The 18,787-nt window shown below is 33.0% G+C and overlaps 1 protein-coding gene across 14 annotated transcripts in view; it reads right to left on the bottom strand.

Moving 5' to 3' along the window:
• Nucleotides 1-18,787, bottom strand: part of RALGAPA1 (Ral GTPase activating protein catalytic subunit alpha 1) — a 212,644-nt gene that overhangs the window by 96,083 nt on the left and 97,774 nt on the right. For all 14 annotated transcript variants that reach the window (XM_088796874.1, XM_019750420.3, XM_019750426.3 and 11 more), the window contains 8 exons: nucleotides 16,745-16,938; nucleotides 16,399-16,497; nucleotides 15,540-15,695; nucleotides 14,024-14,152; nucleotides 9,969-10,094; nucleotides 6,575-6,633; nucleotides 3,587-3,695; nucleotides 1,912-2,022 (listed from right to left, as the gene is read on the bottom strand). In XM_088796874.1, the coding sequence (XP_088653000.1) occupies nucleotides 1,912-2,022; nucleotides 3,587-3,695; nucleotides 6,575-6,633; nucleotides 9,969-10,094; nucleotides 14,024-14,152; nucleotides 15,540-15,695; nucleotides 16,399-16,497; nucleotides 16,745-16,938 (983 nt within the window). The remainder of the gene's footprint in view (nucleotides 1-1,911; nucleotides 2,023-3,586; nucleotides 3,696-6,574; nucleotides 6,634-9,968; nucleotides 10,095-14,023; nucleotides 14,153-15,539; nucleotides 15,696-16,398; nucleotides 16,498-16,744; nucleotides 16,939-18,787) is intronic.

The following is an 18,787-nucleotide window of genomic DNA, read 5'->3' as shown; positions in this document are numbered from 1 at the left end:
AAGTAACTTGTTCATAGTTACAAAGTAAGTAAGTGGCACAGTGAGGGGTGACTTAAACTTGGTGTGTCTAACCCTCAAACCCAACCTCTTCACCTATATTCACGTCAACCAGTATTTACTGAACAGATCCTACATGAAAGTCACCCTAGACATAAAAAAATAAAAAATAAAAAAATGCCTTTGACGTTAAAGGAGCTTAGAATTTGTACACAAATATACCGTATTTTGCCGGGTACAATGCACTCCTAAGTATAATGCACACCCACATTTTTGGCCCAAATTTGCGGGGGAAAAAAATCCTTTGTTTTAATTCAAATTTTTATTTGTTTATACTTAGGTACTTGTTTTTTGTATTATAAAGGAATTTTAGCATTTATTTATTAACATATTATGGTACAAGAAATTTTATATAACAAATTACAAAACACAAGAACAGATACAAGGTACAAGAAATTTTATGTACTGATAACAAATTCACGATATTTACGCATCACAGAAAGCCAAGAACTCTTTGTCATTACAAGTTTCTTGTAAGTTCAACAAAACCTATTATCGTATTCCAGGGTACAGGTATTACTTTGTATATGGATATTGTTATTGATTTCTAGAGTTACACTTTTAACTCATAAAAGAATTAAAAACATTTATATAGATATGGAATTAGTACTACCCATGCATCATGTGCATCTTTATTTTTCCCTCACAAATTTGGGCAAAAATAGTGTGCATTATACATGGCAAAATACAGTATTTAGTGTTATAACAGAGACTGGCAACATGGTTGAGTGGGAAAAACCTGGACTTGAAATCTTACAGATTGGGTTTGAACTGTTTCTGCCCTGTTAGCTTGTGACTTTCTTTATATAGTTACTAAATCCTCAGTCTTCTCATCTTAAAGGGGAGAAGAGGGAAGAAGATAATAGCTAACCTCAAATGACTTTTAGGAATTAAATGAAATAACTTACAAAAAGGTAACTGGTATTAGTAACTGGTACATAGTAGGTGCTTAATAAATATTAATTACCATCTTTCCTAAAAATGTTACAAGAATATGAAGATAAGAAAGATTAATTCTGGTTGAGAGAATAGGTAAGAATTTTTTTTGAGGTGATGGTATTTAAACCAATAACTGAAAGATGTGGTGGTGTGCTGCGGTTAGAGAGAAGCAGCAGAGCATTTCGGGTGGGAAGAATTGGGGGTATGTTCAGGGGATAGTAAGCCGACTCAGGTGCCTAGACTACAGTGTATTTCAAAGGAATATGTACATGATTCTGAGAAGATGGACTGGGACCTCATCTGAAGGCCTCAAATTCCCAGCTAAAGAATTTAGGTCTTATTTTATAGGCAAAGGAAACCACTCAGATTTTGTTTGGCTTTGTTTTTTTTTTCAGGTTAAGTGGCATAAGAGTCATGTGAATGATGACTTGGTAGGGAAGCCCTCAGAAGCCAAGAGACCAGTTAGAAGGCTATTACACTATTATCAAGAAAGAAATAATGAAGGGCTGAAATATGTCTGGTATGGCAGAAAGTATAGGAGACACAGAATTAGACTTAAAAAAACAACAACAACTTTATAAATGATTGGCTAAAAAGGAAAAAAGAGGAATGAATTAAAATAATGTCCTGATTTTGGTGTTCTTACCTAAGAGAGAGAATGAAGCTGGATATACATTTATAGACAATGGCAATTATGAAGTTGCAGGTATCATTTAAAAACAAAAACATGATCTCCTAACAATAAAATACAAAGGAACTGTCATGAACTTTGATATCTCAAAAGAGCAGCCTGGGTTGCCATTATTTAACTATGCAAAATTGGATGAAACTGTTAAATAATTCTATATTTCAAGGTATCCAAATCTAAATATCTTTAACATGGTCATTATAAGAAATAAATGAGAAATTACTTACTTGAATAATTTTCAAGGGAGAATCAGGTTGGTAAATCTGAAGTCTAGGTACATAATGAACCAGCATGTGAAGCATGTTACAAGCTACATGGGCTACTGTTTTATTAGTAAACTATAACAAAAGAAAAAAACATAAAAATTTTCTTTCCAATCTATTATAAATCAATACAATAGCTGCTGAAAAATTTTAAATTTCATACATGTTTCCTTTTTTCATTCTATATTTATAATGCATTTATTAAAATATTATTAGGAAGATAAATATATAGCTGCAAAAAAAAAAAAATCACAACACATTCCAAAATTACAATTAACTTTATTTTTTCTTCATAATGTTTGACTGTCCTCTTTAAATAAAGTTTTATTCCATTTTCTCTTACCTGGATTTCTGCAACAGCCTCTAAATTGCTTATCTTATTATCAATCTTTTCCCCATTCCAATCTACTACCGTGTTTCCCCGAAAACAAGATCTAGCCGGACAACCAGCTCTAATGTGTCTTTTGGAGCAAAAATTAATATAAGACTTGGTATTATATTGTGCCCGGTTTTATATTATATATCATATAAGACCCGGTCTTATGGTAAAATAAGACCGGGTCTTATATTAATTTTTGCTCCAAAAGACGCATTAGAGCTGATGGTCTGGCTAGGTCTTGTTTTCGGGGAAACACAGTATATACAATACTTCCAAATTAATCTTCTAAAGAATTCCTCTGATGCTGACATTCTCACACTTAAAACTCTTAAATGACTCCCCAATGGCATAAAGTTGAACTTTTTATGTTTATCTCTCTATGACCAAATCTCACCCACTCTTCAGGCCCTGACCAAATGTCTCCTCTTCCCAAAGTCTTCTCTGGCATCTAAGTCAAAGTGATTCTACTTCCTCTGAACTCCATCAGCAGTTTATATGCACCACTCATTTGGTTCTCTCAGCTTTTTATATTTCATTACTCTTATTTTAATCTTTGTCAGCCATCGTATTATCGTATCAATCTCCTGAATCTAGTATTTACAATTCTTTTCATTTTGGTATCTCTTACTCTGCCTAACAAAGCACCTCAAACATAGTATATATTCATAAACTTCCTGTCAAATCAGTAATATTTATATTTTGTATGTTTAGAGTCCTATACAGATAGGACTATTATAGGTCTTAAGATAAAAATATCATGCATCCTTTCAGAAACAAAAAATTTCCATTTATTCATTCAGACTCTCCAAATAATTAGGTTATTATTTCTGAACAAACCTTATTCTGGTCACAAAGAGGGCATTTAACTTGAATGATAAAACCAAAAAGTTGAACAGCTCATGAATTCAGAAGTAATAAAGATCAAATAATAGGTTACAAAAATACTAATTAAGAAAAAATAACCCTACATATGTTATTAAATAATTGGTTTCCTTTAGAGGAGTCATCCATATGTATGCTAGGGACAAAGCCAAATACATAAAAAGTTGATATAAAATAGGACATTACTAAGATAACCTAAATTAAGACTAGATCCACTCTTAACAAAAGTCAGAATCAAGGAAATAATGTAATAATAAATTAATGAAAACTTTATTAAATGTTTTAATCTATAAGGGCATAAGATATAATTAACATTTGGAGAAAAATAATCATATTTCTATACTATCTTAATATATTCCACTAAACAGTTCTTTTTACCTTTAAGGAAACACAAATTACATTCAGAGCTTCCTTAATTTGAGGATGATGAGACTCATGGACTAGTTCTTCACAAATCCAAATACCTAAACTGCAAAGTGCTACACATCTGCAAAAAAGGCAACCAACAATGATACAAATAAAAGTGGATGAGCCTTTAAATGAAATGAAACCACCACCACAACCAAAACACCCACAACCAGCCAACATAGAATGAACATGCACTGTTTAAGTGATCAATTTGTTAGTCTGTACATTAGCTCTTCTTAGGAAGACAAAGTGGGAGGAAAGCACATTCCCAAAACTCTAAGCCTGATTTTCAATTACAATTTACTATTAAAATCATAGGCAGGGATAAAACACAGGATCTAACAAATCCATGTTAATAAATTGATTATTTCCATAAAGCTTCCTAAACAAATATGCAATCTGCTTTCAAAAAGGAAAGAGTAAAATTTTATTAACTGATAGTTGCAAAGTAAACTTAAGCAAAAACAAGAAGCTGCTGGGATAAGTCAAATACTATTTTCATATCTTTTAAATTTAATATAGCTAGCTACAGATTCTTTTTAAAACAAATTGGAAACATAAAAAAAATGTATATACTTTATAAAGGGATTCCAACAGAAACAGAACTTGTAGAATTTTTGTTCTTTTCCCTAATGCCTTGTGAAACTTCATTTCCCTACTACAATTGAGTTTCAGCTTGAAGGGAGTTATTTGATGATCAGAATCTGTAAGAATTCATGTGTTCAAGTATAAGCTTCTGATACTTGAACATACAATGTTTCTAGGAATAAAAATGCCAACTCCTTCTAGTATCCTGGTATGCCTGGCACATCCTGATACTGATATTCATAAATTAACTTCAGTAGAATGTTAAATTTCAGAACAATTCAACAATGCAGAAATGTTTTGCTTCCTGCACACACGGGATCAAAGTTCTTAAGTCCCTTCTTTTCAGTCTAGCACAGTGTTAATGCTACTCAATTGTCTCCTATCAAAACTACCAGAAAGTCTCCTAAGCGAAGTCCACTGCTTTATTTCTTCCCTATTATTATCTACTCATAGATCTTAGGTAATAGTTATAGATCTAAATAACTAAGTTTCAGGGTTAGCAGTAGAAAGAGTTGTAATCTTAAAGTAATATTAAACTGTAAAATGAAGCAAAGCTCTCCATGGATATGGCTTAGTCAAGGCACAGACTGGAAGAACAAAGTTTTTTTTTTTTTTGTAACAGCGGGATAAGGGGTGTGTGTGTGTGTGTGTGTGTGTGTGTGAGTGTGTGTGCGCGTGTGTGTGTATGTGTGTGGTTTCCTACATTCCTCATGATATCAAAATAATCTAGATTACTCCCAGTATCTCAACTCTCAGCTCCTGGTCGGATTTTGGGGTATAAGCTTCTAAGACCTCACATTCCTGAAAAGTATAGAAAACACATTTAGAAAATGCTTATGTTCAACTTCTGGGATTTTCCCATACTCTTAATACTATTAAGCTACCTACCACGTTAATGACTCCCAAATCTACTTCTGGGAAGCTATGTTTTAGGCTTCAATATTCTTTACTTGAGAGGCAATGTAGTTAAAAAAAATAAAAATAAAAATAAGGCAGAAAATCTAGAATCTGAAGCTCTAGGTTCAAATCTAGTTTGGCCCCTTATTATTCATGCATCTAATAAAGCTCTGAAGACAAACTGCCAGGGTTTTAATCATAGCTCTGATCTTTCTGGGTGATAGGGCAGATTATTTAAATACTCTGGGCTCCTATCAAAAGGAGACAGTAATTGCACTCATCTCCTAGAATTGTTGCAAAGATTAAATGAGGTAATGAAGTGTTTAGAACAGTGTCTGGCACATAGAAAGGACTTAATGTTAGCTTTCTAAGTGATCAGTTTCTTGCTAGCAAAATGGGAAGAATAATGATTATTCCATTAATTTCTTAGAATTGTGATGAGGAATACAATATTATAGGAAAATCCTTGTGAACTTAAAAGGCTGCCATCATTAACATAGAAAATGCTAGAGAAATATTGAAAATCATCAAATTTGAGGGTAGAACTACCAGAAATGAAAATATGGATTACTGGAAAAGAAAAAAACTGGAGCTATGTCTCATTTAAGCAAACTGCTCATTTTACATTACTTTTAGTTGCTGTAAAAAGAAGAGGTTTAAGTTAGAATCAGAATCCAAATGGTCAAAGCCATGATCTGTACTTTAATGAACCTTGGGTCAAAAAATGGGTAGAAGATTGGAAAAGAGGAAACTTTGCAGAGATGTAGGTCAGAGGAGTAGTAGCACAGACTACTATTGAAGCTAATGACATACTATTAGAATTAGCTTCAAGAAATAGAAAATATGAATCAATGACATTTTGGGGAAAAGAAGAAACAGGGTGTGTTATTGGTAAATGGCTGATTTAAATCTCAACCTTTTGGGGAAAGGTTTAGTAAAACAGAAAATGCAACAGTTCTCACTTCTGAATAAGACATTTAAAAAGGAAAACATTTTAAAATCTTATTATTTATATTCTATTTTTTAAATATCCTGATCAAATATCTATAAATATTAACATATATTATTTTCTTAGATATATTACTTATCTACAACAAAAATTTTATTTTAATTCAATTGAGAAACATCCATTGGGTAACTACCACTACATTTCAAGGTACTACGCAAGAGACAGTGACAAACATAATCTGAAGGAAAAGTAAAATATACTTAAAATAAAATTAGAAGAAATCATTGTAGATACAGAGAGTAAAGAGAGTGAAAAGGGTGACTAGGATTTTATTTTTTTTAATGAAAGGTTTGTATTTAAATCACGAAAAAAAGTAAGTATCTAATCATTCAAATAATTTAAATTTGCAATTCAGAAAAGCTTTTGTGAATCTGAAATAATCTGGACTGCTAAATAATTCCACATGTAAAATAATATTGCTAACACAGAATAGTTATATCAAATCTTAAGAATATTTGACCTACCGTGCAGGACCAGAAGGCTCATCTCTTGCTGAGCTTAATACAGTTTTGATTATAAGTTCCTAAAATAAGGGGGAAATAGTTAGTAGCAATGACTAAGATTTCATTCATTCATTGAATAAATATTTAATAAATGGATACTCTGGGCCCAGGCACTGTGCCAGGTACTAGGGATACAACAGTGAAATAAAACAGTCTTTGTTCTCACATCCATACGTTCAATAGAGTACAGTATTATTCATAAAATTAACTAAATAAATGAAACAACGGTATGGTCTGAATATCTGTTCCCCCCAAATTCATATGTTTAAATCCTATCCCTGAGATGATGGTATTAGGAGGTGATTAGGTCATGAGGGTGGAACCTTTATGAATGGGATTAATGATCATACATACAAAAGAGATCCCACAGAGCTCCCGGGCTCCTACTTTGTGAGGCCACAGAGAGAAGGCGTAGGCTAAGAACCAGGAAGAGGACCCCCACCAGAATGCGACTATGCTGGAGCCTCGATCTTGGACTTTTGAGTCTTCAGAACCATGAGAAATAAGCTTCTGTCATTTATAAGCTACCCAGTCTGTGGTATTTTGTTATAGCAGCCCAACAGACAAGGACAATTTCTGAAATTTATAACCAAATGCATGTTCAAAAAATATATATTTTTTCCAGATTAGAAGAGTAATAAAAAGCTCACTATAAGACAATTAAAGCAGATTTAATAGTTCAAAGATATTAATATCTTTTCAAAACTTTGAGAAATATTAAAATATTTAAAAGCAAGCCTACTCTTCTTCAATAATTTGTAAAGCATGATAATATGTGAGTTTTGGGATAAGAGCTAGATAATAGTTAAAATGATGTAAATGAATAAAATATTCTAGAGGGAGAGTAAAGAGAATTTATCCAAAGAGAAGATCGTGTAGCGATTTTATGTTTAGCAGGCAGACAAAGAAAACTAGTCTATTAAGGAGTCATAGATAGATGTTGACTTATGTACAACGTAAGTCCAAGTTGAAGAGATTTAGGAAGGACAGACATCAACAGGGTCAAACACTATAGTGGCTAAGGAGAGAACAAGAATGCCACTAGGTTTGATGACTCTATCTGTTCCTTTTAAAAACTTCATTCATTCATTCATTCATTCATTCATTCATTCATTCAATAAGTACTGATCAGCGCGATGGGTTGTAACCTCTTTAAGAGGAATAACCTTATCTTTGTAAACTTATCCAGCCCAATGGCTGGAAATTAATAGGTACTTGAAAGATATCTATTGTATAAGCTCAAGAGCTTTCTATGTAATAGGCCCTGTCTTAGGTGCTGGAAATAGAGTAGATTAAGACATAGCATTTAAGTTTACAATCCATGGAGGGACGCAGATTTGTAAATAATTAAAACACAAGATGATGTGTATAAGGTTCTATGTGAACAAATAGCTAAACTTGGATAAGTCATAGAAGACTTCACAAAGGGGTCTTAGGTAAACCAGATTTGGACAAGTGCTCCAGGTCAAGGACTATGAGTATGTGTGTTTGGGGTGATTAAGAGAGGCCAGATCTATATAATGATGCTTTAGGTACAAGGAAATGGATTTTAAAAGCATAGAAACGAAAAACAACATGGTAGGCAGGTTCCATGTGGCTATGTGGCCACAATTTAGAGTACATGGGAAGCTGGTTTCAGGAAAAAGTTGAAAATTAAATATGACCGCTATGGCATATAACTTTGCCCTTAAATACTCATTTTTCTGACTAAGAATAATCTTCACTTTATTAGTTTTTTTTTTTTGCTTCTTTGTCATTATCAGAATTAGCTCTCATTTTGGCGATATCCCCCCTCCCCCCCACACACAAAAAGTGCGTTTTGTTTTTTTAAATTATTCTAGCCATTACTGCCTGTACAATGACCAATAGAGAACAAGGCCATTGTGAAATGCAGATCGTATGAACTAGGCTAGGCTAACCCCCAACAAACTCAAAATTGCCTAAGCAAATTAAAACTATTACCTATCCTTAACCTTCAGGGCATTCTGAAAAATAAAAGAAACCAAAGCTATTATATCCCTGAAGACCACAGGTCAATTTGCAGAGTTTTTATTAAGTGTCATTGTAAATTTACGTTGACCCATAAAATTTTATGTATAAGTGAAGTTCACCTGGTTAACAAATGTTTTCTGAGTATATACCACACGCCAAGGAGCATGTTAAGCTCTGTGTAAATGGCAGTAAATAAAACCTTGTGGAGTTTGTCTGAAGTATATATCAAACACTGAACAAGTAATTCCAAGGGTGATAAACATTGCAAAGAGAAATAGGGTGGTATGAAAAGTATATGCAACATTCCTGATGAAAACTGAAGTAAAAAAACCTTCTTTTAAAGAAAGTAAAACTTAAAAAAAAAAAATCATCGGCATGACTTCTGAGGAGCTACAATGCCTCTCTCTCCTCCCCTCTAATTCTGGGGACCAATTCAGATTGAACACAGAGACCATTTGGCAATTACTGTAACAGACACAACTTCGTACTGTTAAACCCCTGGGAATTTAAGAATACACGGGCATTCAGTTAGAGACAGGACCTGACTTAGTGACGGAATTATTCACTACCAGGCACACTGTTGGGTCCAGAGCACTAAGTGCCTTTATCCTAACTAGGAGACCCAATCACACTACTTTCCTCCACTTTGGTCTAAGAACTACTGAGTCCAGAGGACTAAGGATGCTGATCATGTCACACCTTCCCCTTCAAACAGAGACTGACCTCTACAGAGGCACAAAACAACTTTTCACTTGAAATGTTTTAAGAAGGCTTATAAACTATTAGGAGCATATCTACTCCCTATCAGACACTATTCTCTCTCTCTTTTTTTTCGTATCAGTTAAGTTCCGTCAGAAATTATATAGTCACTGTTTAATTGCTCCATCTCCTGAAATTCAAGGAGATGTTAAATGCTTGTTACATGGGATCCCAACCCCAATTCCATAGCTTCCTGTAGCAGAACAGAATATTCCATTACATTTGAGTTATCACATTGGGAAATTGGGAGAGGGAGAGTCAAATATGTAGGTTTAGTGCCATCTCAATTTTAGATGCCTTACATTAGTAGCACAGTATCTGGCACATAGAACGTTTCAATAAATATTCAGTGAGTGAATGAATGAATCCTAAGAGATTGACATGTGAGTAGGTTCAATGATAAGAAAATGTTTCCAAAGAAGTTATAAACACAAAAAAGGTTATGTGCCTAATGGATATTCCAGCCTCTGTGTCTGAGGGGCATGGCTGGTTAATGTTCTTTAATAATTATGTAGATTTCTAAGAAAAGAATACACATTTTCTTGAATATACATTACGATTATACAATCATTTAAATGCTTAAAATTGGCGTCTGAATTCTTACCTTAACATCTGTAAACTGAGACACAGCAATGTCAGGAATGTTGGGATGCAGAGCAGGCAGTTCACAGTATAAGTTGGGAAAGCAAACCAAAGACCCCAGAAGAACTTGGGCTTCCACTCGTGGTGCCTATGTATCCAGATTTTAAAAATCTTTAAAAGGTATTTAGTACGACTATAAATAGGAATATAGCTTAGCTAACAACATAAAATTACCTTAATTTTGAGGGAAAATATAAATACTTTCATTTTAAAGGCAACTCACACATCATAACATCGTTCTAATGAGCAGATGGCTCAATGTCACTAGATTATATTTGTTACGATCTATGGAAGAATAAAATAACTAAGGATGAAATGTTAACTGTATCTTCAAGAAACAGGCACTAGTCTAGGTGGTTTTTATGATACTATGCATATGAGAAAAGCATTGCCCATACTCATTACTAAAAGCCAAATTAGAATTTATGTGTGGACTGCAGATGAAGGTAACTTTTCATCTTTCCTCCTTAGATGTATTAAGCCATTTCTAAAGTATCAGCACTGAACGTTTCTTTTTCTGCTGAGTTCTTGTCTACCAAACACCAATATCACCTAACATATTGGTATATTTACTAAAATACCTACAAATTGATTTATATGTTTAATAATGCCTAACAAAAATGCTAAAACGATCTATTAGAAATATAATACTTCTATTCACATAAATCAAGCATCTATCTTCCAAAGGATTTCTTCATATTAATAGAGGCAATGGAGTAGTACTCTATTATTATTTTCAACATAACAACTTGTTTCTGTATTTAAAAAATAATCTAGGTTTACAGATACAAGGCAGCAGCATAAAAGGGCAGGGTAAGCTTGCAGCCACCATCCCAATTTAAAGTAAGTTATCCTATAAAAATGAAATTGATAAAAAACAATACTTAATGACAGAGATTACCTAAGGGTTTTTCTTTAAAGGTGGATAATAAGGTAACTGGAAATGTTCAGGTATATGGATATAATGGGGGCAGACCTGGAATGTTATTGTAATTAAGCAAAGCGAAAACTAAATCAATTATTTTGTAATCTACCTGGCAGGGGGTGGGGTGGGGGTGATTAACAGAGAGAAGATGGCATGTATGAGATCTAAAATGGAAATCTAAAAGCAAGACTGAGACTGTGTATCGCCAACATCATCCACAGGAAAAGACTGTCCTTGTAATGGAGATGTGGGTATCAGGTTTGATTTCTGCAATTATTTGATTTCCTAAGCAGCCTTTCTCAACAGGTGTTCCTCATATGAACCACATAAAACAGAAAATGACAATTTTCTAAATTTTCCAACGATGCTATGTAACTAGTCTCATTTGACCCTGTTTCCCTGAAAATAAGACCTAGCCGGACAATCAGCTCTAATGCGTCTTTTGGAGCAAAAGTTAATATAAGACCTGGTATTATATAATATCACATATATCGTATTATATCATATCATATCATACCATATCATATATTATGTAAGACCGGGTCTTATATAATAGTAAAATAAGACCGGATCTTATATTAATTTTTGCTCCAAAAGATTAGAGCTAATTGTCCGACTAGGTCTTATTTTCAGGGAAACACGGTAAATGCGCAGGAGGGAAGTGCGGCTACATAAAATGGATGTCTAAGCATCTTAGGGCTTAATTTTCTTGCACAACCTTGAAAAACGTGACAGGAAATACACTGACTGGTCATCTGGAATAATTGGCCCACTGAACAGTAACAGTGGATAAAAAATGACATCAGTTCATGTATCAGTACCCTCTGAGTTCTCTAAACCTTTCCCAGTATTCAGGAGATTGACAATCTGTGTACACTGATAATATGATAATAGCCTTTTAAGTCGTTTACCATCTTTAGTTTGTCTTCCACTTAATCTACTCTTTGAGTAATACTTATTTAATACTCCCAAATCACAGATTCAATCATCTCTCCAACTACTTTAAAAAATTTAACTGTTTAGTACAGCATTATAATCCTGGCATTCAAGACCTTCCAAGATGTAGTCTAAAGCTGTGCTTCTTAATCTTTAATGTCTGTATCAATCATTTATAACATAGGAGTTAAAATGTATATTCTGTTTCAGTAGATCTGCGATGGAGTCTGAAATTCTGCATTTCTAACAAGCACCCAGAACATGCCAAATGTTTCTGGTGTGCAGACCACATTTTGGGTAGCTGGATCTAAAGTCCAGTTCTGTTCTTTCTACTACTCTTTAGTCAGATTAACTAGCTTTTCAACAAAATGGATTATTTGTCATTCCTTGAACACAGCTTACTCATGTCTGTGTTCTTCTGCCTGGAATACCATCCCTCATCTCCATTATAAAAATACTACTAATCTTTCAAGGACGTATTCAAGTATCTTTTCCATGAAACATCCTCAATGTTTATAATATCCCCAATCAAATAAGATCTCTTCTTTGTCTGAATTGCGAAATTATTTTATTTTATTTCACAAACTCTCATATTGCACATACGTGTCATATCATGTTCCAACCATATTACAAACATTAATCATTAAATATTAATTTAATCCTTATAAAATAACTCTATTAGGAAGGTTATCTCCTAGAAGAAACTGAGAAAGAGAAATTAAAGGAGTAAGTTGCACAACGTCTCACAGCTAGTAAGTGGCAGAGCTGGGATTTGAACCCAGGCAGACTAACTCTAGACTCCATGCTATTAACTACTATGCTAAGCTCTTCTTATTGCTATCCATTTGTTGTCCTATATTCTATAGTTGTTGATATACTTTCATATCTTCCCAGCAGAAGACTGTATGTTGCTTGATCACATTTATTCTATATCCTTCTGTATTCCACCCAAAGTAATACTTTGTATACAAGGGGAAACAAAAGTTTAATAACCATAAAAGGGCTTAGCACCATGTTTAATACACACTAGGTGCTAAATAAAAACATTCGATTAATAAACACCTGTAAGTGTGATGGTGGGCTAGGTCCTGGAGATACGAGATGAGTAAGACATGATCATTTTCTCAGAGAAGTGGAGAAATGGGATTAATAACGAACTATTCTTCTCTTATTTGCACATTTCCTCTAGGTGATTGCATCCAGTTTCATATCTTTCAATACTATCTATAAACCAACGTCTCCCAGCTTTACATTTTCAGTCCTGACATTTCCTTTGAGCTCCTGACTTACACATGCAGTGGCCCTCCTGACATCTCCTCATGGATGTCTGTCTAATAGGCAGCTTACTATGCCCCAAATAGAACTCCTTCTCATTCACTGTTGGTCTTTTGCAGCTTATAAATGAAAACATGTACATTAAACTGTTTTGCAAGTTATAAGGTGCTAGTCAAGTAGTACTGGTTTTTCTCTCCCAAATGCTCTTAGCTTTTTCTAGTAGGCTTTCAGTTAATTGTTATTTCTCATTTATACTTTGCTCATGAGTGATCTTTCTAAAATATACATTTGATCATGTCACTCCTTGCCTAAAATCCTTCAACGGTTATTCATTCTTTCCTTAGGATGAAATCTAATCTCTTCAGCACTATAAACACAGTTACTGCCTTTCTCTTTAGTTCATCACTACCATTTACATATGAAAATATTTCAATTATACTGAGTTACTTGGCACTGTCTCAGAGCTCCATAGCTGTATGAAAAATTCTCACATGCTGTTTTAGAGTTTAGAGTATACTCCTAGAGCATATTTCTCAGTTACCCTCCTCTGTTTCTTTTCTTTTGCTATAGCCCATTGCCTTTACTTTCTTCCCTTCATTTCCTTAGATTTCCTCAACTTAAAATTTTATTTTGCTTATCAAACTTAGTCCATTTCTATAGTTCCTGGGATCAATTCATTAACTAATTTTAGTACTTTCTTACACTTCAGAATTTCTCGCTCACTTTTTTTTTAATGGGAGAAGCAATCAATACCAATTAAACTATAAATTTTCCTGAAGATCAGATTGTCATATAATATTTTTATCCTCTGTTGCTTTGTTAGTTGAGTCCTGGCTAACTACAGTTTGTTATATTATGAAGAACAGGAAATTAAAACTTACATTGAGAAAAGCTGAAGAAGCCACTCTGCCAGCTGCTACAATAAAATCCATAATAAGCATTGTGGCACCAGGCAAACCAAGTGAAAAAAATTGAGGTGAGCAGTGTTTGATGATTGTATTGACAATATCCTTAGGAATAAGGAAAGAAGGGGGAAAGAATATCACAAATGTAATCTTGGGTATCAGCTAATCAATATCCTTAAAAATAGTTACCACATGAAATAATGAAACAGGTAATTACTATATGCTTGCTCATCTTCCAAATAATCCATGCTTAGTATTATATTCTGTCAAAGTTAAAACATTTGTTTAACTGAAACCAATATTGCACTTTTTTCACACTAGAGAGTAAGTTAGAAGGCTCTTTGCTTCAGAGGGTTAAAAATACAAGGCCCACGTGTTGTAAAACTGACCTGCAGAATAGTTCTTCCTGCTACCTGTTTGCTTCCATGTGTTAACTCTGATCTCTGAAGTTGGATGACCTGTTACGTGGCAACTGGAGAGATTCTCTTTTTTTTTAGATAAATTGAAATCCTTTGATGATAGATATCTAGCCTCAGAAATCTAGACATAGACTTTTCTGAGGGAATATTCTTAATCTGGTTATTCACTCACTTTGCCTTTGGGATTTACCATGAGAATGCAGTATATTAGGTTGTATTACTCAATCTGTTTTATCTTAAATGAAAACTGTCTGTCTTTTTCCAATAATTAAGAGTGTCATTTTATCTGAGACATGTTTATAAGGTAGAACATTGTAATTATTTCTAATTAACGTAAGAAGTTTTTTCATTTTTCAGAAAAAGGTAATTATCATCTTATTAATTTATATTTCATATATATATTAATTTATATATAATTTAATATTAATTTAATGTTCTCTAAATGAACTACAAGTGAAATTTAACCAATAAAAATGTTTACATTACTTTGATTTGCAACCTCCCACCAGTTTTACGGCCAGGATCAAGACCCCTGAAGTAATATTCTAGAGTCATAATTATGACTATATACTGTAATGATAGTGACTGATAAAAACACCAAGTTAATATACTCATCACTGTCTTCATACAATCTATGGTGATAAGAAAATGTGATGTGCTAACTCTTAGAATGGGAAAATACCTCTGACTGCTGCATGACAAGATGAGTAAATCTATGTGTCTCGAGTGCCAGTTATCAAGTAACAATTACGAAACACCTAATAAGTACATTAGGACATTAAAAGAAGATGCTGTCAACCTAAGCAAAGGATGGTTTGATCTCTTCAAAAAGTGAACTAGTTGGTATAACATTACAGGAACAATGTATTTAATAATCAAGTCAATCCCCTAAAAACAATAGCTTGTTTTTCACCTATGTTTCAAAAACAAATGAGATCATAAAATGGAAAAAAATCTGTAAATAAACCACTACAAAAGGGAATATTTTTAATTCTAGACCTTAAATGTCAAGAGTTAAACAGAATCAAGAATTAAACTTATAAAACAACTTGTTAGAAAGTGTATATATTTACCTGATCGATATGAAGTAATCCACAATGCATTATATTGTAGAAATGTGTTAGAAAATCTCTATTTGGAGAAACATCTTGTCTTCTTTTCATTGTATTACAAATAAGTTTATAAGCATGTAATTTACCTTGTTTATATTTATCAGTCAACATGGTTGCCTACAATTCAAAGGTGTTGGTTTTAATGCTCAAAACAAATATTATTTATTAAATACTTAAACATTTGAATATAGCAAGCAATATATTTGTTTTAATGTATTTCTATGTTGGCCCAGTTTCTTTACTGAACTAAATATCAGGATCACTGAAACTATTATCATTAAAATGACACGATCAGCTCTAATGCGTCTTTTGGAGCAAAAATTAATATAAGATCCAGTCTTATTTTTACTATAATATTAATATAAGACCGGGTCTTACATTAATTTTTGCTCCAAAAGACGCATTAGAGCTGATGGTCTGGCTAGGTCTTATTTTCGGGAAAACACGGTAGGTATGAATAAACACACACTGTTTCACTTAGGAAAATGCACCAAACTTATCAAGTGATACTTAAAAGAAGTACATATTTAAAGTACATACATACTGTGACACAAATTCAGGCTTCTATTTCACCTAACTACAATAAAAAATAATTTTCTATAAAAACAAATAAAAATGATACATCCTGTATAATAATTTTGCTATGCCCACTCTCCTCTTTATATAACTCCTAATGACTAACAACTAAGTGCTCTAGAAGAAGAGCTAGAAGAAGTAGTCTAGAAGAAGACTACAACAGCTCAAGTATCTACCAAATGTTTAAGACTGACAAAGTTTCTATGTGAAACTTTTAAATTAACAATTTGTATATTAAGCTTACCTTGAAAAGCCACGGTGTAAGAATTCTCAGTGGAGGAATCAAAACTGGTGGAGAAGGGGAGGTCAGGTTATCAGTTGAAATGCCGAGGTTATCTCTAATCTGTAATTTTCAAATAAAATACAAAAAACCTATGAAAAGTGTTCTCTCTTCCAATTTGTTTTACCTTATGCTTGAGATCAAATCCAGTATCTACCACTAACTAAATATTTAATCATGGTTAAGTGACTACACCACGGTAGGCACCAGTTTATAATAAGAGGGTGGGGAGGTGACAAGTTATTTAGGGCTTCTACTTCTTAATACTCCATTTTACTCTCCTTCTTCCCTTATATCTTTTCTTTTTTACCTTAGCTAAATTCTGCCAAAGTTCACAGAGGTAATCAAAAACTTGAGCATGTATTTCAGGATCCATAATAGTGTTGACATCTCCCAAAATGCCTAGCATTCTTCGCCACATTACAGTAGCAACATCAGCATGCCATCCTGTGAGAGTACCCCCTGCCATCACACTACAGCATTCAGATGGAAATTCACTGATTTCTACAGAAAACAATACAAAAATGTCAGTAATTTTTTTCTGGAGAATTGATCAAAAAATACAAGAATTGAATTAACAATCTTAAATATCTATAAAAGTGAATAAAAGAAATGTCCATATGCAACAGTTTCTTTTCTTTCCTTTTTTTTTTTATAAGGTCAAAACATCATCACCAGTTTATAATTCCTCATTCTGGCAATAAATACGTATTCAAAGTGCTTCTGTCTAGATTTACCTAAGGAGGAAATGATGTAGATGAAGAAATTTATTTTTTATATAAAGATTATATTTATAACTACATACTCTATCTAATAACCACTTCAAGTTCTATCATGTAAATCTCAGGCTGAAGGCAGATCCTGTAGGAAGTTTTCATAGGCCTGTTTCTTTGTAGTTAAAACTTCCAAAGAAATATATTTCACAGTTATGTCAGACCTAGCATTAAAAGGAACATGACAATGACATGGAAAAATATACATTTTTACTAAAATTTAAACAATATATAATTTCCATAATTATGTTTTTATTAATATTGGCAAGATTATACGTAAGACATATAGGTAACCTTGGGTCCTAGTGTCATTTCTGTCACTAATTATGTGATGTACAAATTATTTGATAACCTCATTAAGGCTATATTTCTTTATCTGTAAAACAGATGATTTAGCTGGATATCATTATAGCTTAAGAAGAAAAAAAACACCGTCCATCACTATTCAATGTACATAGTGGAAAAGGCAAAATCGTTAGAAAATCAGTAGATTTTTCCTGCTTGATAAAATCTCAATGTACTGATGATTTACAAGTTTGTTCTTAGAACATGCATATCCTTTACTCTTAATGTTTACCTCGTTTCTCTTTCCATATAAAGTGTACAATAACTGATTATATTACTAAAAACTTTCTAGTCTTTGACAACAATAAAAAATAGACTTCTGGTATAAGCCCACTAAAAAAAAAACCAAAAAGAAACCTGACGTTTTAACCATTACTGTTAACATCTCCCCTCTCTACAGACCCTTCATTATATAGTGATAAATTTACTTCGTCTAACTTATCCTTCTCAAAGTAAAGCTAACAAAATTTTAAATGATTTCAAAGCAAGTAACAATGTGTGATTTTTCGGATAATCCTGGACTGGGCTGATGTGAGATAGTCAGAAAGGGTATTATTTGAACAACTAAGGAAATTTAATTACGGACTGAAATTGCAGTGATGTATCAATGTTAAATATCCTGAATGTGGCCATTATATTGTGGTCATGCAGGAAATGTACACTTATTCTTAGAACATTCTTGCTGAAGTGTTTAGGTGTGGAGGGTCTGATATTTGCAATTCACTCTTAAATGGCTCTGCAAAAAAACATCAAAAAAAAAAAAAAAAAAGGACGGTGAGATTTTTTTTTGCACGTGTATATGTAGATATAAAGAGATTAAGTGGCAAAATACTAACAACTTGTGAATTTATCTGAAAGATCTATGGGTATTTATTTTATTAGTCTTGCAGCTTTTCTAAAAGTTTAAAAATTTTCCCAAATGTCATGAAGAAAACTGAAAACAAACAAAAAATTGCAGACCAAAGGAGGAAAGAAAAGGTTAGAAACAACCCATAAACCAGAAAATTAGGGCTATGTAATTGCAAAGTAATTGCTTGTTAAGAGAATGAGTACTTTAAAAAGGAAAAGGCCAGAAATTATATGGCTTTAAATTTCTTCCTTTGGTCAGAGTAAATGTGCTGCATTACCATGAAAACTGGCATTTCATATTATGCATTATAAATATCTCATCCACTATGTCCTTGACCAAAGTTTTTGGCCTATTTACAAAATGACTTTTTATCCTGATGCTTATT

This window comes from Rhinolophus sinicus, chromosome 3 (assembly GCF_057876585.1).
Source record: "Rhinolophus sinicus isolate RSI-liver-muscle chromosome 3, RSI-T2T, whole genome shotgun sequence".
Taxonomy (NCBI): domain Eukaryota; kingdom Metazoa; phylum Chordata; class Mammalia; order Chiroptera; family Rhinolophidae; genus Rhinolophus; species Rhinolophus sinicus.
This window is presented reverse-complemented; position numbering and strand designations above follow the sequence as displayed.